This window comes from Aotus nancymaae, unplaced genomic scaffold, assembly GCF_030222135.1.
Source record: "Aotus nancymaae isolate 86718 unplaced genomic scaffold, 86718_ANA_hifiasm-v0.15.2.pri h1tg000049l, whole genome shotgun sequence".
Classification (NCBI taxonomy): domain Eukaryota; kingdom Metazoa; phylum Chordata; class Mammalia; order Primates; family Aotidae; genus Aotus; species Aotus nancymaae.
Genome location: NW_026988463.1, coordinates 14,619,265 through 14,644,244, shown reverse-complemented (window position 1 = coordinate 14,644,244; position 24,980 = coordinate 14,619,265). Strand labels below are relative to the sequence as shown.

The following is a 24,980-nucleotide window of genomic DNA, read 5'->3' as shown; positions in this document are numbered from 1 at the left end:
CACAGGTAGTTACAAAGAAACGACAAATCCTTCAAAAGGAAAGATGACAACTTTTATTGTTATTACAAAAGCAAATTTAACTTGTTATTTGAATAATTGCAAGAGCAGACTAAGGGCTTAATCCTCACACAGGCATCAAGTCAGGCACAGTAGGTAGCTACAAAAAGATTTCTTTCCTACCTAGCGTACTCTTCCATGCTTTGGAATTAGGCTAAAAAAACTCAGCAAACCTAATCAGTTCCCTTTAATCCTGTTTTTTAAAAAAATGAGATCTAGGTATTAACCTGCTGTCTAGCGAAAACTAGTTACTAAATCCTGGCCTGGGAGATACCCACATTTCATTTAGAATAAACAGAACAAGTGTGTACATTTGAGAGCCCGATGTGTGAGTCCTTAAAATGTAGACCTTGCAGGAGGCTCAGACCTCAGTTTCACCTAATGCATGTGGAGGAAATGGCGGTGAGAACAATCAATCACCTGAGGAGTGCAAGAGCTCCAGCTCCAGCACACGCACTCTTCCCCAGGCAGCAGGAAAAGGAGGTAGCAAGGACTTGGGCTGACATTTGAAGCACTAAGCTAACGTGCCTGGCAGAGGGGAGCCTCAGGAAGCACAAACCATCATTCCACCTGTGCTGTCCACAAACCTGAGGTTTCCACATCGTTTTAAAGGGCACAGTGGCAAATATGATAAGGCAGAAAACCATTTCAAGGATCACTTAAGGAATCCTGTTGTTTTCTGCCTTATCAGACATAGTGCCAATCTGCTTTTCCCTTATACTGGAGAACATAAAGGTTTTAATCTCCACTCCCACACCTTCAGGTCCTTATAATAATCCTTAGTAAACAACTCATCTAGCATTATTGTTCCAAGGAAGCATAGGATCAGAGGTATGTGAGAAGTGTATTTATTGAAGGGAAGATGCAGTAAGTTCTAGTATATTGAAAAGTCAAGAATATCCTAGAGCCAAAAACTATCAAAGGTTGAACCAAATCTACCCAAACTGAATTCTGACAGTAAACTGGGTCAAGTAGAATCCACAGCTTTACTAATGGAAAGTAAAAACACTTCCTATTCCATTTACTATGAAATCTAATCTAACCAACTGACTGCTCAATTTAAAACTAGTTAAGTCTTTTGTGCATAAGTGATTGTACTTACTTAACAAGTTGCTGCCATGGCAAGATCTCTAAAGAAAGAAACAAGATCATGAATGTATTAGATGGCATCTGCTAGAATCACTGAAAAAGTCAGCTGGCAGAAATAAAAGCCTTATTATTTGGAGATAGATCATCATCCCCGAAGTCCGCTGGTTGCTCTCTACCTTACATATGTTTGTGAGAGGATTAATGGCAGAGTTTGTTCTGATAATGTAGGCCAACAATGAATTTAACATTTAACCATCCTAAAATCAGAGCTACAGTGCTATAACCACATTTTTGACAAAGAGTTTTAAAGTTGAAAGTTGCCTAATGTTAACAGCTGTAATAAAACTGCGTGTTTTCCCCTCGACTACCTTAAGTCTCTACCCAAAGCAATGAAGCTATCTTCCATGAAGTAGCGGTCCATGAGGAAGTCCATGCCACTAAGGAAAGGCGCTAGAGTGCTGTCATGTGTAATAGTCATCAAAGATCACGGAGTAATTAGTCATTACTAGTGTTCCTGAAGATCGCCAGGGGAGTTTTGCTGGATTTTTTTCCAGAGTTCATCCTGGGAGCAGTTTTCGACCATTGGTTCAACTTTTTTCTTGGGTTACAAAACCACTGGCTCCAAGTCTGACCCAAAATATTCACAGTGCTTCAGCTGAGTGGACGCCGGCAACTATTCAACTACGTCGCAGTTCAAAGTCCCATGTTGTGAGAGCAGTAACCAGCAAATATGAGTTACCTCTTGTTACAGTGAACAACCTGCACTGTTGAAGTTTAGGAGTTTTTGACAGTCAGCTATCACATATTTCAAAGATTTTCAACTCCAAACAAAAAAAATTCATGTTAATTATTCAGTAACACTTTACTATTTGTCACTTAATCTCAAGACAATAAATACACATTCAGTCCAACAGTTCTGGTTTCATTTATGTAGATTTTCACTGGATAAGTTACTTTTTTGCAAATTAAAAACAAGAAGTGAGTGCTGTACTTCCCCCCTCCCACAGCAAGAAACAAGGGTTTAATATGGCAATTACTTATTTATTTCTTAAATTCAGTTTATTAATTTAAAAAAAACTAAATAATCTAGCATGAAAGTTATATAAAGAACATCATTAATGTAAAAAGATGCAAAAAAAATTTAGTAGAGCTACGTTAGAGAAAAAAATGCTTAGGTAATACCGCAAATATGCAGCCAATTACCCTATTTTTGCACTGTTGACCATATAAACACGTTTGCATTTGCAGAAGACAGAAGAGGAATTTCTATTGCTCTATGAAGGTCCAACGTCTTCACATACTGCCAAGTTCAACTTAGACTTTTTATTTCCTTATCCAAATGAATAGCCAGTGTAACCAGGAGTTTAAAATGCATCAACTTTAAAAAGATGAGAATACTTTTCAGAGCCCCTAGAATTTATGTTGCTGGTTAATTTTAGCATTGAAATTTCTTCTGAATAATCTAATCTTGCAAATGTGCAAGAATCCAGTGGAATTTTTATAGTTACATTTATATTTGTATTACCTGTTACTTTTTAGAGGTAGGCCCTTCACAGTTTATATCCAAGTTACTTAAGAGTCTTGGCAACATGCACATAATATTCTAACAGTGTAGATGTTTTAGTAGCAAACATAACTGATTTTTTAAAAATGTGTTCAATTTAGAAAGAGAATTCTTATCTCTGGAAGTGATTTCAGTGGCTCTTGAACTTTTGAATATTCATTAAAACTCAAGCAATTGCTAGTATTTGTTTTTATTAACATGGAATTACAAAAAGAATTATTATGTTTTGATTAAAGCTCCTATATTTTCCAGAAAAATAAAAGCCCAGAGATTTGCAGACATAATAAAATATATTTAAATTTCATGCAATTTAATAGCCATAATTATAGTTTTAAGAAGCTGTAGGACAATAACTTTGTCCATAAGACATAGCCTCATCCATGAAATGAATGGGAATTTTGTAGTTAAGAAAACACTAGGCCAGGTGCAGTGCCTCAGACCTATCATCCCAGCACTTTGAGAAGCCCAGGCAAGCAGATCACTTGAGATCAGGACTTGAGACCAGCCTGGCCAAAACAATGAAATCTTGTCTCAACTAAAAATACAAAAATTAGCTGGGCATGGTGGCAGGCTTCTGTAATCCCAGCTACTCAAGAGGCTAAGGCAGGAGAATTGCTTGAATCCGTGAAGCAGAGGTTGCAGTGAGCCGTGATCGCACTACTGCACTCCAGCCTGGGCGACAGAGTGAGCCTCTGTCTCAAAAATAAAAAAACCTATTAGATTAAGTTTTATGTTTTGTGACTGGAAATACAGTTTGTCTAGGCTTTTCTTTTCTGAGGAGCAAAATTACAGGGAAGGGATTTGTTATTAAATATACAATTACAAAGTATCATATTTAGAGATAAATCACAATCTAAAAGAGGCCATCTTTGACAAATGGCAACACTCGGCATCAAGGGGGTTTCTGTTAAACCCAAATTGCCTCCATTTCTCATTTATTCTCATGAAAAATTTATCTCTCATAATATTCATAACAGAAAGTCATTCAGTCTAAAACCACCACAATGCTGCATTGTGGTTCATCAAAAACATGGTTAGCAGATGTCAGCTTTACACTTAAGAAAACTCAATTTCAAATAATTGAGATAAAACTTACACTGTGCTTGATTCTTCTTATCGCTTATAATTTTAGTCTGTGCAAATTCTGATGATTCTAAATATGTTCATTTAGTTGCTGGGTTGAGATTTAGCTTTAACCAGTAAGGATCATCCAGCCTTTAAAGTTACTGATACAAAGAGTAAACTGGGTAACTTGTAGAACTGGCACTTGCAACTGATAGGGTTTTCAAACTAGAGGCATGCCGCTCTTATAAATACTAAAAGAATAATTTTTGCCAGGTCTCAAACATGCTTTATTTGTTGTAAATTCCACTAATCTAATGAGTTAATGGAATTTTCTCTAGGGGTACAATTTCATTAAGCTTTACTTATAAAACCTACAGTATGCTGTTCTTCTATTTTAAAACAACTTACTGTGTTTAAGAAATCATGTTACAATATAAATTGGCAAAAAAAAAAAACAAAACAAAACCCTAAAAGACCTAGTAAAGCAGTATCACAGTTGGATAAAGGGGTTTAACTGCATGTATGCATTAACCATCAAAAGAAGGGGTCAAACTAATCCTTTCCTTTAATACAAACTTGTTAAAGTAGTGGGTAGGGAAAGAGTTTAGAAAAGTCCAAGTAATAAAACATATTCAATTACTTGGGAAAGTTAAAAAGCTAATGCAACAATGTTACATCCAGATAAAAAACACTATTCAAAAGCAATTCAAATACCGAAAAGGATTTCAAATGGAATATTTTATTAACATGGTAGTTGTCTTTGTAACATGTGCACACACACTCGCACACTCAGAATGATCTGCCTGGGGAAAAAATACTAAATATGCCTAAGGGGAAAATGAAAAATAAAAAAATCATTGTAGGTTTTCATTATTGTAGGCAATTATGTCCACATTACTTACAAAGCTATTGCCAAATCTGTCCAAGGAAGCAGAGTTAGAAGAGGGGGCTAGGGGCGAAAATCTTGGGAAGAATTCAACAGTGGCATAGCAGAGCTCTCAATATGAGAAAGCTGATATAATGTGGACTTTTGCTGTGAATTTTCTCTTTGCCAAAATATGGGGAGAGGTTTATCAATGGGCAGAAAGTAAGAGAAGGCGGTGTGAAGTAGGCTTTTGTAGTCAATTTTCCTCACAGTATTGTGCAGGATCGTCAAGAAAATGCTTAGTCTTTCTCTGGAACCAGTTTCAGAACTTTTCCAATTGCAATTGTCTTACCTAGAAATGAAATTTTTAAAAAATCTTTCAATAGTGAATAGCAAATCTACGTAAGATATCACAAAAATATTTTTTACAATGTAAATTACTAATTAGCTTTACTGCCAAATCCAAGATACTTCTATTTAGGTAGTCTTAATAAATGGGTCTTAGCCAGGTACGGTGGCTGACACCTGTAATCCCAGCACTTTGGGAGACTGAGGTGGGCAGATCATCTGAGGTTGGGAGTTCAAGACCAGCCTGACCAACATGGAGAAACCCCTGCCTCTACTAAAAATACAAAATTAGCTGGGTGTGGTGGCACATGCAGTGAGCCAAGATTGTACCATTGCACTCCAGCCTGGGTAATAAGAGTGAAACTGTCTCAAAAAAAAAAAAGTGGGTCTTACCTGAGGAAGCTGGTAAAGAGATGGTTCCCTGTATCAAAAACCTATCTTTTCCCACCCCCAACCTCGAGATGTAATCTTGCTTTGTAACTAAGCTGAAGTGCAGTGTCGTGGTCTCAACTCACTGCAACCTCAGCCTCCTGGGTTCAAGCAATTCTGCTGCCTCATCCTCCGAGTAGCTAGGATTACAGATGCCCACCACTGCGCCCAGCTAATTTTTGTATTTTTAGTAGAGATGGGGTTTCACCATGTTGGCCAGGCTGGTCTGGAACTCCTGACCTCAACTGATCTGCCTGCCTTGGCCTCCGAAAGTGTTGGTATTACAGGCATAAGCCACTGCACATGGCCTTTTTTTTTTTTTTTTTTTTTTTTTTTAAAAAAAAAGAAGACAGAGTCTCACTCTGTAACCTAGGCTGGAGTGCAGTGGTGCAATTTTGGCTGACTGCAACCTCCTCCTTCCATGTTTAAGTGATTCTCCTGCCTCAGCCTCCCTAGTAGCTGGGATTACAGGTGCCTGCCACCACGCTCGGCTAATTTTTGTATTTTTAGTAGAGGCGGGGTTTCAACATGTTGGCCAGGCTGGTCTTGAACTCTTGGCCTCAGGTGATCCGCCCGCCTCGGCCTCTTGAAAGTGCTAGGATTATAGGCCTGAGCCACCATGCCAGGCCAAAAACCTCTTTGGATTAAAAAAAAGGAATATCTGTATTTTTGGAATATCCACACAATGGAATACTATTCATTGATAAAAAGGAATAAATAACATGCCACATGGTTGAACCTCAAAAACATACTAAGTAAAATAAACTAGATACGAAAGACCACATATTTACAATTCTATTTATAGAGTATGTATAGAAGACAAACTGAAGAGTGGTTGTCTAGGGCTGGAGGTGAGAATAAAAGGTGGTTATCAACAGGTATAAGGTTTCTTTTTAGGTGTTCCAGATGTTCTAACATTAGTATATGGTGATAGTTGTACAATTCTCTAAACATACTAAAATTCATTGAATTGCATATTTAAAACAGGTCAATTTCATATTGTGGAAATTATATCTCAGTAAAGCTGCTAAAAAATAAAAATCCCAAAACCAATCCTTAAGTAACTGAAAAGATACAGCAATTGCCACTGACTACAATGCAGTGAAAACATCCTTCTGGTGGTACTCCTGTGGACTGAAAGGGATACAAAATCCATTGGGTCTTGTGGAAAACCTAAAACCCAAGTTATCTTTTAGAAAACAGTAATTCTAGGGTTAAGAATTCCTGCTACATTATTGCTTTCTTCTGTCTTCCTGATTTTATCAGGTTTTGAATGGTAAACTAAAACTGTCATTTTGTTTTGTTAATAGGATAAATCCAATAACCAGTTTTATTATCAACAAGAAGAGTTCTGGGACTTTAAAGTAAAATAAACACTGTCTTTATACAATTTTCTCCAATGTAAGGTTCAAGAGCTGTATTAATCACGAGGGCTTAGCACAGTTCCAGACACTTTGTAGATACATAGTAATTTTTGCTAAATGGAATTGGAATGAACATGTGAAATGACTATTCTGTATTTCAATGGAACTATAAAGTTTTATGTAAATTTTTCTATAGTCTTAAAATGGTTATCTAAGTTCGAAATACTAACAACCCATAGGGAAATGTTTCATAACAACCATTTTGTTTTTATGCCAAAGTATTTCATGACCCCAAGATGGGAATTAGTTGTTCTGCGTCACCCAGAGGTAGGCAGAAATGGATGCACACAAAAGGTCACAAACATTAGACCTCTGAAAAATTAGGTGTTAAAAAAATCAATCTCTAGATCCCTTTTAATCTCTAGATATATTACAAAGGATTCATCATAGAAATGTCTTACTTAGTAAACAAAATAGCTCTCCAAATCCACTACTCAGAAACCATCAAAATTAAGATTTTTCATGTAGAGAGAATTACTGGATTTGGCATTACTGGATTTGGCTAAGAAACATAGTCAATTCTGTTCATTCATTCAACTCATAAGACACTCATATGAATATAGAATGTGAATCCAAGTTTCCTGTGAACCTGTTGCAGTGTGTAATGTATTGAAATGATGAAGATGACCAAAGCTAGGTATCCTGGATATACTACTAGATGTCAGTTTAAAAGCTCTTACCCTCATCTCTTAAGGTAAAACGACCCATCTGAGGGAAGTCTTTAAAGGTCTCAAGGCAGATGGTTCCTGCTGTCCTCAAGCGAGCAATGCATACTTGATCTTGTTTCACAAAACGGGGTCGGGTCTTACTTTTTTCTCCTGATTTTTTGTCTACCAAGCAGATTAAGGCCTAAACAAGAAAAGAGTATGAGAAAATTAGAATAATGCCAAATAAAAGGATCTTTAAGGACAGGTATAGAAATAAAAGTACATCACTGTTGCTGATTAGAATCATCAAGATAAAACAGTAATAAAACCGAAATAAACCAATTAACTTAAAACAAACTCACTGTTATTTCGACTTCCTCAATACAGGTATGAATATGCAGCACCGCATTATAGCCTGGGCAGATGATGGATTTGTGCTCTATAATTACTATCTGTGAAATAAATATACACACACATTCTTATCTTTATCCTTAGGGTAAAAAAAGAATTCATTGTTCTCAAGTGCCATATAATATCTCAAGAATTAGTGTTACCATCTCAATTGAAGACCAACTTAAATGATTTTTTGTTAGAGGTGATAGGTTTGTCTTACTAATTTTGTTCACACGATGGGTCAGGCTGCCTGACCTCAAAGCATGAATTTCAATATCCTATACCCTATTTATCTTCTTGGCAAGTGCCTGGTCAACTTTAAAAACACAGCAGGCTGGCCGGCCACAGTGGCTCACACCTGTAATCTCAGCACTTTAGGGGACCAAGGCAGGGGGCCGGGGAATCACTTGAGGCCAGGAGTTGGACACCAGCCTAGCCAACATGGTGAAAACTCTTATCTCTACTAAAAATACAAAACAATCAGCCAGGCATGGTGGGTGCCTGTAATCCTAGCTACTCAGGAGGCTGAGGCATAGAATCTCTTGAATCCCAGAGGGGGAGGTTGTAGGTGAGCTGAGATCATGCCACTGAACAGAGGGAGACTCCGTTTCAAAACAAAACAAAAGACAAGCAGGCCAACTTATTTCTCTTTGGGAAGCCTTTCCTTATATTCCCCAAGGAATTAAGCTAATCATTACTGCTCAGAAGGTATCTAGATGTAAACTTATCACAGCTTTATCCATCTGTCAATATCTAAGTTCCAGTAAACAACCTTAAATCTGGCATCGAAATCTAATTTGATTAGTTGTCATACCTTGTAACAGAACTAAAAAGTTCTATTAACCACGCCATTCATTTACTCTGTCCTTCTCCCAAGGGGGTTAGGTTAGTAACAGGGAAACCTGTGTGATTTCTTGTCTGTAAAGCTATGTGCTCTGAATGAGCACATAAACCATGACTTCCACAGTAACTGTGGTCTGGTCAAAGTAAATAACATTCTAAAATGTATCAAAAGATCAAACATAAAAAGGAACTTACAAAGAATACTCCTTATCCAGTAAGCACTTGTACCAGCTTGAAGGCCTTGTGTGTATAAGGTACCTATCATGTATGAGGTACCCATAGTGTGTATGAGGTACCTATTTCCATTCCTTCTACACACTTAAGCTGGGTTAACTGGCATATCACCAATAATCAGCACAAAAGGCACTGACATACTAATTTCATTTAGACATTAAAACCCACTATGACAACGACAATAATTTGTTTACCTGGGCATCAAATGTGCGGCCAGAATGACAAAGATTATTAGGATCACAAAGTATAAATCCTGGAAGAATCTCCTCTTCTTCAATTCCTTTCAGTCTGATTTTGAGGTTTTCACCTGGGGCTACAGTATCAGTTTCTACATCATCAGAAAGTATTCCAAGAACTTCCACATTGTGCTTTAAAAGAAACCAAGATTGGAGGTTTTCTGACACATTTCACTGCATTACAGAACATAAAATGATCTGAATGTCTGCTCAATGAAGAGTTACAAGTCATATTTTTCTGTGGTGGTTGATTAGGCAAAATACTTATTTGACTGTAAATCTTATTATATCTGTATGACATAAAATCTTAGCCTAGATATGATCAGTGAAAATCATATCCTAGAAGTATAACTGCCAATTAAAGTACTAACGTGTTTGCTATTAAAAGAAAGTCATTAAGAGGGGGAAGAAAAAAAATATTAACATGTCACCTTTTAAATATCACATTCTAATCATTTCCAAATAGAACACTATATATACTAGCATTTACCTTTTTCACTTTCAAAATCAAAAACACAATTTAATATTTGGATTTCAGCTTTATGAATATAATTTTTATTATGGAATTCAATGAAGGATTTAATAGACCTGTTTTCCATTACCTATCAATCTCCAAATATCAGAATTGTACACTACTTAAATGTTATCAGGAAAATTTGTGCTCAAAAAAAAAAAAAAAGTTAATGAACTAAGCTTTAAAAGTATATCAGCTATTTAATGAACACATGATTTCCTTTTCATGTGATGAAATGCTCTGCAATTAGATAGTGATGATGGCTACACAGCACTTTTTCTTTCCTTTTTTTTTTTTGAGACAGAGTTTTGCTCTTGTTGCCCAGGCTGGAGTGCAGAGGCGTGATCTCAGCTCACTGCAACCTCTGCCTTCTGGGTTCAAGCAATTCTCCTGCCTCAGCCTCCCAAGTAGCTGGGATTACAGGTGCCTGCCACCATGCCTGGCTAATTTTTTGTATTTTGAGCAGAGACAAGGTTTCACCATGTTGGCCAGGCTGGTCTTGAACTCCTGACCTCATGTGTTCCACCTGCTTTGGCCTCCCAAAGTGGTGGGATTACAAGCATGAACCACTGCATCCAGCCTGCATAGCACTGTTAATGCAGTAGATGTCACTGATGGTAAATTTCATGTGTATCCCCTCTCACGTCACTTGTTCTTTTCCTTCACCTTACTGCCAGAGGCAGCATAGGAAGTACTGAGGAGCAATGCTGGCATCAGAACTTTAGGCTTCCATAAACTACTTTATTTTTGTATTAAAACCTTTTTTTTCTTAAGAGACAGGGTGTCGCTGTGTCACTCAGCCTACAGTGCAGTGATGTGATCATAGCTCACTGCAGCCTCAAACTCCTGGGCTCAAGCAATACTCATGCCTCAACCTTCCAAACAGCTGGGCTAAAGGCGCATGCCACTACATCCAGCTCAATGGATTATTTTATTATAAACGAGGTTGGACTGGTATGGTGGCTCATGCCTGTAAACTGAGCACTTTGAGAGGCTGAGGTGGGCAAACCACGAGGTCAGGAGTTTGAGACCAGCCTGGCCAACGTGGTGAAACCTGTCTCTACTCAAAATACAAACATTAGCTGGGTGTGGTGATGCATGCCTGTTATCCCAGCTACCTGGGAGACGGAGAGGTCACAGTGAGCTGACATGGTGCACTCCAGCCTGGGTGACAGGGTGAGACTCTGTCTCAGAAAAAAAAAATGAGTAAGAACTCAACCTGACAATTATTTTCATTCAGATGTTAGCCTTCAAGTTGCAAAGATAATAGGGAAATGTAAGCTTTAAAATAGAAACATTTTACAAGATACTATTTACTCTAATCTCCAATGCAGAAAGCATCAAAAAGCCAGACAATACAATTTGTAAGGTGTCAATTATATCTAAATATTACATTTGACAATGGATTCTTTTTCTAATTTACTCTGTCTGGGTAGTTAGCATAGTAAATAAATTCTCAAATCAACAAAATCTCTATCTGCAGGTACTGATGATTCAAGTCTGTGGTCCTGCATAAGCAACGTCTTTGGAGCTGTTAGAGAAGCCCTGCCTCTGAGTTTCTTATGAACAGGGTATCTGCAAATATCAGCAATTGAGCAGTCAAAAATAACATAATGGAGGCCAGGTGTGGTGGCTCACACTTGTAATCCTAGCACTTTGGGAGGCCAAGATGGGAGGATTGCTTGAGGCCAGGAGTTAAAAGACTCATCTGGTCAACAAAGTGAGACCCCATCTCAATTTTTATTAAAAAAAAAAAAAAAGCCAGGCAGAGTGGTACATGCCTATAGTCCCAGCTACTTGGGAGGCTGAGGTAGCAGGATCACTTGAAGTTCGAGGCTGCGAAAAGCTATGATTCTGCCACTGCACTCTGGCCTGGGTGATAGAACAAGACTCTATCTCTTAAAAAAAAAAAATCAATAAATAGGAAACAGCATAACTGATTCTTACCTTGTTTGGCATCATCACAAGCTGCTGACCTTTACAAATAGATCCTGATTCCAGCTTTCCCAGGACCACAGTGCCCATATCCTGATGAAATGTAAAATAAAATCAAGTTTCAGACTTACAGGTGCTATATAACAGCTCAACAGCCCAAGATGAAATTCTACACTGCTTATTCATAAGGGAAAATCATTTGCTTAAGGAGAAGGCTTAGGTTCATCTTAAATACAGTAAAAAATACTCTGTAACAATTTGTGTCATAAGCATACGTATATCATATTAATAATTCAGTATGCCTACGATTTAAAAACAAAGTATAGTGCATGGTAACAAAGTATGGTACAGAAAACAGCAAAGAATTTTATTTTGGAAGATGGGAACTGTTTGTACACATTTACATTCTCCTGATCTCTAGGACTGTTTCCTCATACATAATATTGGAAAAAACAATACTTGTTAAAGAAATTTAGAATGAAGCTAATGAAAGAATTATGTATTTGAGAAGGGTAAAAATATGACATAAATTGATACTGCAAAACTTAAAATATATTCAAATTGGAAATCCAGTTAAAAACAAAGAAGTTAGTTTATGTTTGTTTGTTTCTTTTGAGATGGAGTCTCGCTCTGTCGCCCAGGTTGGAGTGCACTGACACAGTCTTGGCTCACTATAACCTCTCCCTCCCAGGTTCAAGCGATTCTTCTACCTCAGCCTCCCAAGTAGCTGGGACTACAGGGGTGTACCACCACACCTGGCTAATTTTTGTATTTTTAGTAGAGATGGGGTTTCATCAAGTTGGTCAGGCTGGTCTTGAACTCCTGACCTCATGATCCACCAGCCTCAGCCTCCCGAAGTGCTGAGATTATATGCATGAGCCACTGCACCTGGTCAGAAGTTTATTTTTTTTAAGACAAACATCCAGTGCTGGTGAGGCTGTGATAATTTTATCACATTCATGCTAAGTTAGCACGGTATTTTTGTGATGCTATTTATCAATATCCATCAATTTTAATGAGAAAATCCTTTGATCTAGCAGTTACATCTATGAATTTACCATTGAGATATGATCCCTGGCTCATCGGGAAACAGCTAAAATAAACTAAACTTGTTGAATAAATTACTGTCTATCTTTACCACTTATATGTAGCCATTAAGAAAAAGGTATCAATGCTATGTTGTTAATGAAGTTTTCAGGCCGGGCGTGGTAACTCATGCCTGTAATCCCAGCACTTTGGAAGGCAGAGATGGGCGGATCACCTGAGGTCAGGAGTTCGAGACCAACCTGGCCAACATAGTGAAACCCTGTCTAGACTAAAAATACAAAAAAAAAAAAAAATTAGCCAGATGCAGTGGCGCCTCCCTGCAGCCCCAGCTACTTTGGAGGCTGAAGGTGGAGAATTGCTTGAACCTGGGAGGTGAAGGTTGCAGTGAGCCAAGATTGCACCACTGCACGCCAGCCTCGGTTACAGAGCAAGACTCCATCTCAAAAAAATAATAATAATGAAATAAAGTTTTCATAATTATAAACAAAATGCACAACAATGATTTCACCTCCCAGAAAACCCAATTTCTTTAATAATATTTTGGGTACCTTGTACTTATCCACAATTGGCAGCCTGATTGGTCCATCAACTGATCTACTGAAGTTTGGCAAATTATCCAGATATGGAATAAACGGTAATCCACTGGGAATATAACAACAATATCCATTAAACAAAAGTCAACATAAATATCAAAATGTAAAGTTACATAGTCATAACTTTAAACAGGTTATAACAATATTTTCATTCTACTCATGTATTCTTTCTATTCAACCAATTTCTTATCCATTTCATCTTATTCCACAGAAAACTAAAAATATTACAAAACTGCTGTATAAGGCTTCCTCATAAACTTATTAAAATTTAGGAAAACATTTTATAGCAAATAGCCCACATGTAATAAATTGACTATACTCTATTTAATTTTTATGCACTTTGCCAGCTATGAAACCAAGATTCCATAAAATAATTTTCCCTTTAAACATACAGTATTGGCTGGGTGCAATGGCTCATGCCTGTAATCCCAGCACTTTGGGAGGCCAAAAGGCCAGGTGCATCTCTTGAGCCCAGGAGTTCAAGACCAGCCTGGGCAACATGGTGAAATCCCATCTCTACTAAAAATATAAAAATCAGCCAAGTGTGGTGGCATGCACCTGTAGTCCCTGCAACTTGGGAGGCTAAGGTAGGCGGATCTCTTGAACCCAGGTAGCAGAGGTTGCAGTGGACCGAGATCATGCTACTGCACTCAAGCCTGGGTAACAGAGCCAAAGCCTGTTTAAAAAAACAAAAAACAAAACAAAAAAAAACCCAGAAACAGAGTCCAGCAATAAACTCTTAGATTTATGATTGTCTGATTTTCAATGAGGGTGCCAATTCAATTCAATGGTAAAAGAATAGTCTTTTCAACAAATTGTGCATAAGCAATATGCAAAAACAAAATGAACCTAGACATAGATTGTACACAAAAAATTACACAAAAATTAACTCAAAATACACACCTTAATGTAAAAAGCTTCAAAAATAAAACCTTTTGTGTTTCAAAGAACACCATCAAGAATTGAAAAATGGCAACCCATAAAGTGGGAGAAAATAACTCCTATAATCATACTCACTCTTCCTGATAAGGGACTTGTAGTCAGTATTAAAAAGAACTCTTATGGCTCAATAACAAAATGACAACCCAGTTTAAAAATGGGCAAAGATCTTGGTATTTTTTTTCCTTTCTTTTATTTTTTTAACTTCCTGTTGATTTGTAAGATCTTGGTATTTTTAAAGCCAAGGTTACAGTTAATAAATATATTTTTTAATACATCTTTTTTATAAAAAATTATTTATTTATTTTTTTTAGAGACGGGGTTTCACCATATTGATCAGGATGGTCTTGATCTCTTGACCTGGTGATCCACCCGCCTGAGCCTCCCAAAGTACTGGGATTACAGGTGTGAGCAACCGTGTCCGGCTATAGTTTCTTAAATTACTTATAAAGACATATGCTCAGGCCGGGCGCGGTGGCTCACGCCTGTAATCCCAGCACTTTGGGAGGCCGAGGCGGGTGGATCACGAGGTCAAGAGATCGAGACCATCCTGGTCAACATGGTGAAACCCCGTCTCTACTAATACAAAAAATTAGCTGGGCATGGTGGCGCATGCCTGTAATCCCAGCTACTCAGGAGGCTGAGGCAGGAGAATTGCCTGAACCCAGGAGGCGGAGGTTGTGGTGAGCTGAGATCGCGCCATTGCACTCCAGCCTGGGTAACAAGAGCGAAACTCCGTCTCAAAAAAAAAAAAAAAAAAAAAATACAAAAAAATAGCTGGGCATGGTGGTGCGTGCCTGTAGTCCCAGCTACTCAGGAGGCTGAGGCAGGAGAATTGCCTGAACCCAGGAGGCGGAGGTTGCGGTGAGCCGAGATGGCGCCATTGCACTCCAGCCTGGGTTAACAAGAGCGAAACTCCATCTCAAAAAATAAAAAAATAAAAATAAAAAATAAAGACATATGCTCAATAACCTATGTTAACATGTTATTCAGCATATGTCTTTATAAGTAATTTAAGTAATAACATCTTTTTATAAAAAAGGAAAAAAAGGTTACTTACATGTACCAAGGACAGAAATCTGACTGCTCTTTGAGATTTGCTCCAGTAAGTCCTGAGCAGGGCATGAAGTGAATGTCCTTTTTGGGATTGAAGCCAACTTTTTTCAAAAATGGCACTAGTTTCTCTTTACATTCTTCATATCTATGAATATTTATAAATAATTCAATTATAATGTAAACAAAGAACTCTAGTTTCCTAAGTAAACAGATTAAGGTTTAGAAAAACCCTAGAGAAAAAGGGGTACAATAACAAAACCATCCTAATTCCACTAACATAAAATAACAGACATCTATGCTCACCTCTCATTGCTCCAATTTACTGTTGGATCATCCATCTTATTAATTAGCACAATTAAGTGTTTTACACCTGCTGTCTTTGCCAACATTGCATGTTCTCTTGTCTGTCCTCCTTTTTCAAATCCAGTTTCAAACTCTCCTTTCCTGGCTGAGATTACCTAATGGCAAGAAAGGAAATAGTTTACTCCTACACCTTCAGGCATACCCTTATGGCAGTAAAATATCTTTCCTTTCACTTATGTCACAAGTTTTTTTTTTTTTTTTTCAGAAGAAAATAGAAGCAAATGAGTTATGACGTACCTGCTTTTGAATGTCACAAATCAAACAATGTCTAGATGCTTCCAATCCCCGACATTCCCAAAATCTAGTATACCTGCATATTTTAAAATTCCAACATTTGCTTTCTAGCCATTGTAACTACAAAGGAAAAAAATTTGTGATCTAGTGCCAGTATATTGTGAAAATCACAGAATGATTGATGACCTTATGAAACAGATGGTTTCCTATTCATTTTTTACACATGGTGCCTAACAGTGGGCTTGGCATTTAATAGACACTAAGTTCTGACATGGTAATAGATAAGAACAACAAGAGAGAAAAGGTGAAACATATTTTCCAACATAAATCAAATTCTGAAGATTTCTGCAACAGATTAGTATGATCAAAATTGTGACCATGTACATCAATTTATTTCACCGCAACCTGAATTTGAGCTTTTAGAAGATAAAATTTTAAAAAGATAAATTCAAATTTAAAGATATAAGGCAGAGCTGCTAACAAATACACAAGATGGATTGGAAATGTCTTTCTTACCAGCACAGCCAAATCAGCTTGAGAGGCACCACCAATCATATTTGGGACAAAACTCTTGTGGCCAGGGGCATCTAGAATTGTGAAATGCTTCTTTTCGGTTTCAAAATAGGCACGACCCACTTCTACTGTTTTACCCTTGTCTCGTTCTTCCTGATTTGTGTCTAAGGCCCAAGACAAGTACCTGAAATAATTTCAAAAATAAGAATAATATTCCTAAGAACATCAGAGTTTTTAGGATATTCTTCATCATTAAAGATACAATTGATGACATCCAGCTTTATGTCCACCACACAACATCTAAATCATGAACAGGATTGGTGAAATGACAATTGAAAGAATAGGGGTGGGTGTGGTGGCTCATGCCTTGTAATCCCAGCACCTTGGGAGGCAGAGGCAGACAGATCACCTGAGGTCAGGAGTTTGAGACAAGCCTGGCTACCATGGCGAAACCCTGTCTCTATTGAAAATACAAAAATTATCTGGGCGTAGGGTGCACGCCTGTAGTCACAGCTACTTGGGAAGCTGAGGCAGAAGAATCACTTGAACCTGGGAGGTAGAGGTTGCAGTTTAGCCAAGATCACGCCACTGCACTCCAACCTGGGCAACAGAGCAAGAATTTCTCAGAAAAAAAAAAAAAAATTGAAAGAATAAAACTGGTATTATTTTGATTCAAACCCTTAGAACTTTTATATAAACAGTCAATTATACAGTCTAGAACATTATTTATAAGTTCAACATACACAGAAAGACTAAATACAGATGCCATTGTAACTACAAAGGAAAAAAATTTGTGATCTAGTGCCAGTACATTGTGAAAATCACAGAATGACTGAAGACCTTATGAAACAGATGGTTTCCTATTCATTTTTTACACATGGTGCCTAACACTGTGTGTTAAGTGATAATGAACTACCTTATTACTCCATTTTTATAATGGCTGTCTTGAGACAGTCTTGCTCTGTCACCCAGGCTGAAGTACAGTGGTATGACTTTGGCTCACTGCAACCTCTGCCTCCTGGGTTCAAGTGATTCTCTTGCCTCAGCCTCCCGAGTAGCTTCGGTATTACAGGTGCCCACCACCACGCCCGGCTAATTTTTGTAGTTTTAGTAAAGACAGGGTTTCACCACATTGGCCAGGGTGGTCTCGAACACCTGACCTCTTGTGATCTGCCTGCCTCGGCCTCCCAACGTGCTGAGATTACAGGCATGAATCACTGCATCTGGCCCAATAAAACTTTTTAATAAAATAAAAAATAGCTGTCCTCGGTTATTTTTCAAAAGTCAAAGCCACTAACCCACCATGTGGTAGTAATGGATACCTGCTAAACATTGCTTCAGTATTACACTGCCAAGCAAAAATTTATATAAATTCAAACCATCCATAATCGTAGGCATTAATTTAGATTACCTTATCATCTGTATTTCTTTCTTTCTTTTTTTTTCTGAGACAGAGTTTCGCTCTTGTTACCCAGGCTGGAGTGCAATGGCGCGATCTCGGCTCACCGCAACCTCTGCCTCCTGGGTTCAGGCAATTCTCCTGCCTCAGCCTCCCGAGTAGCTGGGACTACAGGCACGCACCACTATGCCCAGCTAATTTTTTGTATTTTTAGGAGAGACGGGGTTTCACCTTGTTGACCAGGATGGTCTTGATCTCTTGACCTCGTGATCCACCCGCCTCGGCCTCCCACAGTGCTGGGATTATAGGCGTGAGCCACCGCGCCCGGCCTATCATCTGTATTTCATAGCATGAACTCAATTTTTTACAACAAATTGACTGGGATTTTCCCCTTATTACAGAGGAATATAATTTTATTTTTAAAAAATGACCATCAATATCCCATTGAGATAAGGCTTGTTAACCTTTTAAAAATAAAAGTAATAATAATGTTAGAAAATAGAAAAAAGTTGACTCTCACCATTCAAAGGCAACCACTGTCAACAATTCCATTCCATTCTGTTTCCAGCATTTATTTACATATGGTCATATCTTAAGTACAGTGATATTTTCTGCTTTTCCCCCAACTGCCACCACAGTGCAAGTTCTATTCATGGTTACTATAAATTGTGTAAATGTCAGTTTTTAGTGGTTGCAGAATGACCCAATTAAATATATGGTTTATAATACTGTTAAGTCTATTACCAGATGTATGGCTCATTTCCAAATTTCTCTGTGTAAGTTATTAAGTCATTAGGAACTGATCTACTGTGTATTATGAAGAGAGGGGAAATTGCCTTTGTTATACCGTTTTAGACTTCAACAATTTATATTTTAATAGGCTACAGAAGCACTAAGTAGGCATCATTTCCTTAAAAGTAATTTATTAGTGTCATGAAAGGTACTATACCAAGTTTCTCTGTTTTTCTCTTTAGCTTCTCTTTCATACTTTTCAAGTGTCCTTTTGTCAACCATTCCAGTCAAATACCTGAAAACATTTAAAGAATAAAATAAGTGAACAATTACAAATTACTCAGTGGAATGAGAAAAACGTTAAAATCGTTCAGGCGACAGGGTCTTGCTCTGTTGCCCAGGCTGGAACGCAGTGGCGTGATAGCTCACTGCAACCTCTGACTCCTGGGTTCAAGCAGTTCTCCTGTCTCAGCCTCCCAAGTAGCTAGGATTAACCATACCTGGCTAATTTTTGTATTTTTAGTAGAGACAGGGTTTCACCATGTTGGCCACGCTGGTCTCCAACTCCTGACCTCAAATGATCTGCCCGCCTCTGCCTCCCAAAGTGCTGGGATTACAGGTGTGAGAGCCACCGCACCTGGCCAGAGAATAGTTAAAGTAAAGGTACCACTGGTGGATGCTAAAATTATGGAAAGTTTAAGTGAAAAAAAGGGTATTTACAGTCTGAAATTATCAGATAAAGTGTCCAGGTGTGGTGGCTCATGCCCATAATCCCAGCACTGTGGAAGGATTCCTTGAGGCCAGGAGTTTGAGACCAGCCAGTGCAACACAGTGAGACCATCTCTACAAAAATATTAAAAAATTAGCCAGGTGTGGTGATGCATGCCTGTAGTCCTAGCTACTCAGGAGGCTGAGGTTACAGTAAGCTATGATTCCACCACTGCACTCTACCTTGTGTTTAAGAGCAAGACCGTGTCTCTTTAAAAAAAAAGGCAGGCCAGGTGTGGTGGCTCATGCTTGTAATCTCAGCACTTTGGGAAGCTGAGCAGGGAGGACTGCCTGAGTGCAAGAGGTGGAGGCTACAGTGAGCCACGATTATACAATTGCTCTCCAGCCTAGACAAAAGATACCCGTTCTCAAAAATAAATAACTAAATGATTAACATAAAATAAAGGTAAAAACAGCCTTATAGTAGACAATCTTGACAGATGACACCTTAACCAAGTAATCATGACTAATTTCACTAGTAATAAGGAAGTTTTGATGAATAAAAATGGTTATAAGATGTTAACATCCGGGCAGGATGAATGAAGGGAACTTCCTATACTGTTTTACAACCATTTCGTAAATCTAAAATTATTTCAGAATATACAAGTTTTGTGTTTTTTTAGGTAAATATAAGATGGGCATAGTGATGCATGCGTGTAGTCCTAGCTACTTGGGAGGCTGAGGTAGGAGGATCAGTTGAGCACTGGAGTTTTAAGCTATAGTGTGCTACGATCCTCCTATAAATAGCCACTGCCCACCAGCCTGGGAAACACAGCAAGACCCTGTTTCTTAAAACAAATATAGTTTTATGTTTATATTTTATAGAAATGAGGGTCTCACTATGTTGTCCAGGCTGTTCTCGAAGCCCAGGCTCAAGGCTTCCGCCTTGGCAGTGGTATGAGCCACCATGCCCAGCCAAGTAAATTTAAAAATAAAATTAGGCCGGGTGCAGTGGCTCATGCCTATAATCCCAACACTTTGGGAGGCTGAGGCACGTGGATCACGAGGTTAGAAGATGAAAACCATTCTAGCTAACACAGTGAAACCCTCACCCCGTCTGTACTTAAAATACAAAAAGTTAGTTGGGCCTGGTGGCAGGCACCTGTAATCCCAGCTACGCGGGAAGCTAAGGCAGGAGAATCATTTGAACCATGGAGGCAGTGGTTGTAGTGAGCTGAGATCACGCCACTGCACTCCAGCCTGGGTGACAGAGCAAAACTCCATCTCACAAAAACAAACAAACAAACAAAACATTAAAAATAAATGTAAATATAGGTACCATAGAAAAGAAAAAAAATTGTAACAATGTTGTCTAGGCAATGAAGTCTTACTGATATTACTTGTCAAAATGAGATCATAGTTTTAAAATAGTTCTTTAGTAATGCATACTTCCCTTGACTCAATCCAAATCAAAGCCCACCTTTCCCTATAGCTTTCATCTGTGTTTTCCATGTAAACATCCACAGTGCATTGCACCGAAGCATTTGCATGTGGAAACCCTGTGTGATGCCACCAATAATTACAGCCCATCACTAAAAAATATACACTGTCCTGAATCATAACATCTAATGGCTGTGACACTTCAACCACAGAGTCTTGGTGAAGGACCTTTGTTTAACAGCCTGTCTTAGGGTCTCTGTTGTGGAAATGTTCAGAAGTAGCTGGCAATATTACCAATGATGATTAGTCAGGTGTGGTTAATCATACCTGTATCCCAGCACTTTGGGAGGCAGAGGTGGGCAGATCACTTGACCCAAGAGGTCAAGACCAGCTTGGGCAACCTGATGAAACCTTACCTCTACAAAAAGTAAAAAAATTAACCAATTAACCAGGCCTGGTTGCATGCACCTGTAATCCCACCTACTTGGGAGGCTGAAGTGGAAGAATTGCTTGGGCCCAGGAAGTCAAGCCTGCAGTGAGTCAAAATCATGCCACTGCACTCCAGCCTTGGTGATAGAATGAGACCCTATATCCCCCCGCAAAAAAAAAAAAATTATTTAGGCAAGATGATGGCATGCCCTCTAGGCCCGATGATTACACAGTTTGAAGAAATGGGTCTAATTTAGAGAAGCAATTAAAAATTTAGGATTCTTTAATTATCAAGATTTGTCAATACTAATATGCTTTACTAAAGGCCAGCCACGGTAATTTCATACCTAGAAAATTTCTATAATATGATCAAAAAAATTATCTTAGCATGTTAGCTGATCTATGTGTCTTTTATTAAATCCATAAACATTTAAGGAGCTGATGAATGAGGAAAAAACACTTCCCCCATTCACCAGATTCAAGAGATGGCTTTTGTTATTCCCATGTATGTTATATTCAAAGCAGACTAAGATTTCCCATAATCTAGTGTTCCAAGGGTTCTATGTTCATTTTTTATTTTTTAAAAATGTAAAAAGCTTTCAGAAACATTTAACACTAGCAATAATCATATTACAAAAACTACTTTTTTTTTTTTTTTTAATTAAAGTAGAGACAGTCTCACTGTGTTGCCCAGGTTGGTCTCAAACTCAAACCTCAAATCAAGTGATCCTCCCACCTTAATCTCAAAATGCTGGCATTACAGGTGTGTTCCACCACACCAGGCCAAAAATCACTTCTTAACATCAGTATTACCTACCAGTAATTTTATTATTAATTTTTCTTGGGGGGACCCTTTTTATCTCCTTTGCATGACTGTATGAATGTTTACAATACCTAAAATTCAATCACACTAACTCTGTTATTTAACAAAAAATACAGACTTACATTATTTGTCCTCCAATAGTTGACTTGCCAGCATCTAAAAGTAAGATGAACATGCAAACCAGAGGTTAAAAACAAAAACCAATGGCTACATATGCAAACAACAGCGACCTTTAACATACATAATTAAATCTTCCAAATGAATTTGGGGCATAAATCCTAGTTCGTTACCCTTCTCCTTTTGAAAATGAGGCTCAAGGATGGACACAGTGGCTCACACTTGTAATCCCAGCACTTTGGTAGGCTGAGTGAGGTGGGCAGATCACCTGAGGTCAGGAGTTCGAGACCAGCCTGACCAACATGGTGAAACCCCCCCATCTCTAGTAAAAAATACAAAAATTAGCTGGGTGTGATGGTGGGTGCCTGTAATCCCAGCTACTTAGAAAGCTGAGGCAGGAAAATTGCATGAACCCAGGAGGCAGAGGTTGCAGTGAGCCGAGATCACGCCATTACACTCCAGCCTGGGCCACAAGAGCGAAAAGAAAGAAAAAAGAAAATGAGGCTCAATAATGACTTAGAAATACTTTACTAATAAAGGAAATAATTTTTTAACAGATAACTCTGAAAGCACAGGGGCAACAGAATATAAATTCCCCAAGAGGAGTTTCAGAGAGCAAAAGCAGCTGAGGAGCTGTGAACTACATTTAGGTGCTTTTCTTTTCACTTACAGCAAATAGGGTAGGTGCTCCTTTACAGTTTTTCTTTTTTTTTTTTTTCCCCATGATGGAGTCTTGCTCTGTTGCCCAGAGCTGGAGTGCAATGGTGCTATCTCAGCTCTAAACAACCTTCGCCTCCCGGATTCAAGCAATTCTCCTGCCTCATGCTCCTGAGTAGCTGGGATTACAGGTGTGTGCCACCATGCCCAGCTAATCTTTGTATTTTTTTTTTTTTTGAGACGGAGTTTCGCTCTTGTTACCCAGGCTGGAGTGCAATGGCGCGATCTTGGCTCACTGCAACCTCCGCCTCCTGGGTTCAGGCAATTCTCCTACCTCAGCCTCCCAAGTAGCTGAGATTACAGGTGCACGCCACCATGCCCAGCTAATTTTTGTATTTTTAGTGGAGACGGAGTTTCACCATGTTGACCAGGATGGTCTCGATCTCTTGACCTTGTGATCCACCCGCCTCGGCCTCCCAAAGTGCTGGGATTATAGGCGTGAGCCACCACGCCCGGCCTAATCTTTGTATTTTTAGTAGAGATGAGGTTTCACCATGTTGGCCAGGCTGATCTCGAACTCCTGACCTTGTGATCTGCCCGCTTGGGCCTCCCAAAGTGCTGGGATTACAGGTATGAGCCACTGCGCCCTGCCACGCCTTTACACTTTCAAATTTGTTCTTTTGTTTTTCACTAAACAACCTGGCAAGCAACCAGAAATTACTCCAAACTATTGATTTTCGGCTTCACACAAAATTAAGCTATCTAGTAAGATCAATCCCATTAAAATTAACAAGTTAACTGAGATTCATATAAAAAAAGGGGCACATTTTCTAAGATATTAATTGATATCATACTATGCTGAACCACCCTCAATGGTCAATAATCTAATTATATGTCACGTACAATCTACTGAAAGTTTTCTTCCAGCACCTATGACATTACATTTTCTTGAAGTTGATGCCTAAACTTCAAGAAAAACTACTTGCAAGTTTTTGCCAGCTAAAAAAAATCCAGCAAGTTAAAAATCAAGACATTTTCAATTAATTCACTTCAGTTTCACTAAACACCTCCAAGTAGCTAAAAAGGATGTTCTGTGTTTGATGTATCAGTAACTTTAATTGCCACGAGTGCAACTCACCTACATGCCCAATGAATACTACATTTACATGCTCTTTCTTAGGAGCACCAGGTGGTGCAACCACAGATTTAGGTTTTGGGATTTCCTCTTCCTCCTCCATCATTTCATGGGTACTTTCCTCTGGCGGCCTTCCATCTCCCAAGGAACCACTCCCTGGCTCTGCTTCACTTATTTCTTCTTTGTGCTCCCATGATTCTTCTGGGGACATTTCTGTCTCTCCATTTTCTACTGAAGGAAGACATTTTAACTTAGTATTCTGAAAAAGACATATAATCTATACTTTAAAATACACAAGCTTTAAAAGAACAAATGGAACTTTGCATATATAGTTTCATTTTCTAATGCCTAGTGACACAAAAGCAGGAAAACCTCTTTCATAACAGAAATGGTTGACAGCTTTCAAGGCAGCCTCACTGCTGATATCAGATCAGAGAGCACTGACTCATAGGCTATGAAAGATTGCTATTTTAGCAAAGCTTCATTTTCATAAGGACAAACAAAATGTAAACAAGAGTTCTAACATTCCCAACAGCCTAATTATTTCAGTGTTGAGACACCCTGATAGTAGGAGAAAAAAGGAAAGAAATCGTGACACAGGAAAAGTATTGAAGGATTTAGGAGGTATTTTCTTTAAGTAATAAAACTTTGGCATCAACTTTAATCACCCTGGGAACATAAAACCCTTAACAATAAAGTTATAAAAAGGAAGAACATTTTTCACCAAGAAAATGGAATGTGTATGGCTAACGCCCTTTTTGGCCTTAGCCCACCTGCACCCAGGTGAAATAAAAAAAGAAAAAGAAAACAGAATGTGTACAGGTATTTAAATTGACTTTAGCATTCCTCCACTCAGTTGTATTTGGAATCACTAAGTTTATCAAGGCAGTGCTAGTACCTAGTTTGTTCTGCTTTCTAAATACTAATAGCAAAGACTTAATGTGTCTTAAATGTAGTCATTACGATAATGATAACACTTACATTTGCACCTCAAATCTTGAGAGTGAAAGAGTTTCATATTACTGTATTAATATGGACAGAAATTTTCTTACCAACAGGTTCTGAAAGTTCCATGCTAACTGCTGAATTTGAACCTAGACAAGAGATTGAGATATAATATATATTTACAAAACAGTATCTAGCTTTACACAC

At 38.3% G+C, this 24,980-nt stretch overlaps 1 protein-coding gene and 1 long non-coding RNA gene across 4 annotated transcripts in view; one reads left to right on the top strand and one right to left on the bottom strand.

Moving 5' to 3' along the window:
* The window catches only part of LOC135269023 (uncharacterized), a 40,033-nt gene that overhangs the window by 8,819 nt on the left and 6,234 nt on the right, over positions 1-24,980 (top strand). The gene's annotated exons all lie outside the window — the stretch shown is intronic.
* Positions 31-24,980, bottom strand: part of GSPT1 (G1 to S phase transition 1) — a 42,004-nt gene continuing 17,054 nt past the window's right edge. For 2 of the 3 annotated variants that reach the window (XM_064362493.1, XM_064362491.1), the window contains exons 3-15: positions 24,881-24,922; positions 23,832-24,059; positions 22,042-22,075; positions 18,737-18,814; positions 16,392-16,572; positions 15,582-15,736; positions 15,283-15,423; positions 13,239-13,332; positions 11,656-11,736; positions 9,153-9,326; positions 7,851-7,940; positions 7,522-7,690; positions 31-4,992 (exon numbers count right to left, since the gene is read on the bottom strand). In XM_064362493.1, coding sequence (XP_064218563.1) covers positions 4,940-4,992; positions 7,522-7,690; positions 7,851-7,940; positions 9,153-9,326; positions 11,656-11,736; positions 13,239-13,332; positions 15,283-15,423; positions 15,582-15,736; positions 16,392-16,572; positions 18,737-18,814; positions 22,042-22,075; positions 23,832-24,059; positions 24,881-24,902 — 1,500 coding nt within the window. In that variant the 5' untranslated portion in view covers positions 24,903-24,922 and the 3' untranslated portion in view covers positions 31-4,939. The remainder of the gene's footprint in view (positions 4,993-7,521; positions 7,691-7,850; positions 7,941-9,152; positions 9,327-11,655; positions 11,737-13,238; positions 13,333-15,282; positions 15,424-15,581; positions 15,737-16,391; positions 16,573-18,736; positions 18,815-22,041; positions 22,076-23,831; positions 24,060-24,880; positions 24,923-24,980) is intronic. The other variant, XM_064362492.1, reaches the window with a different exon arrangement.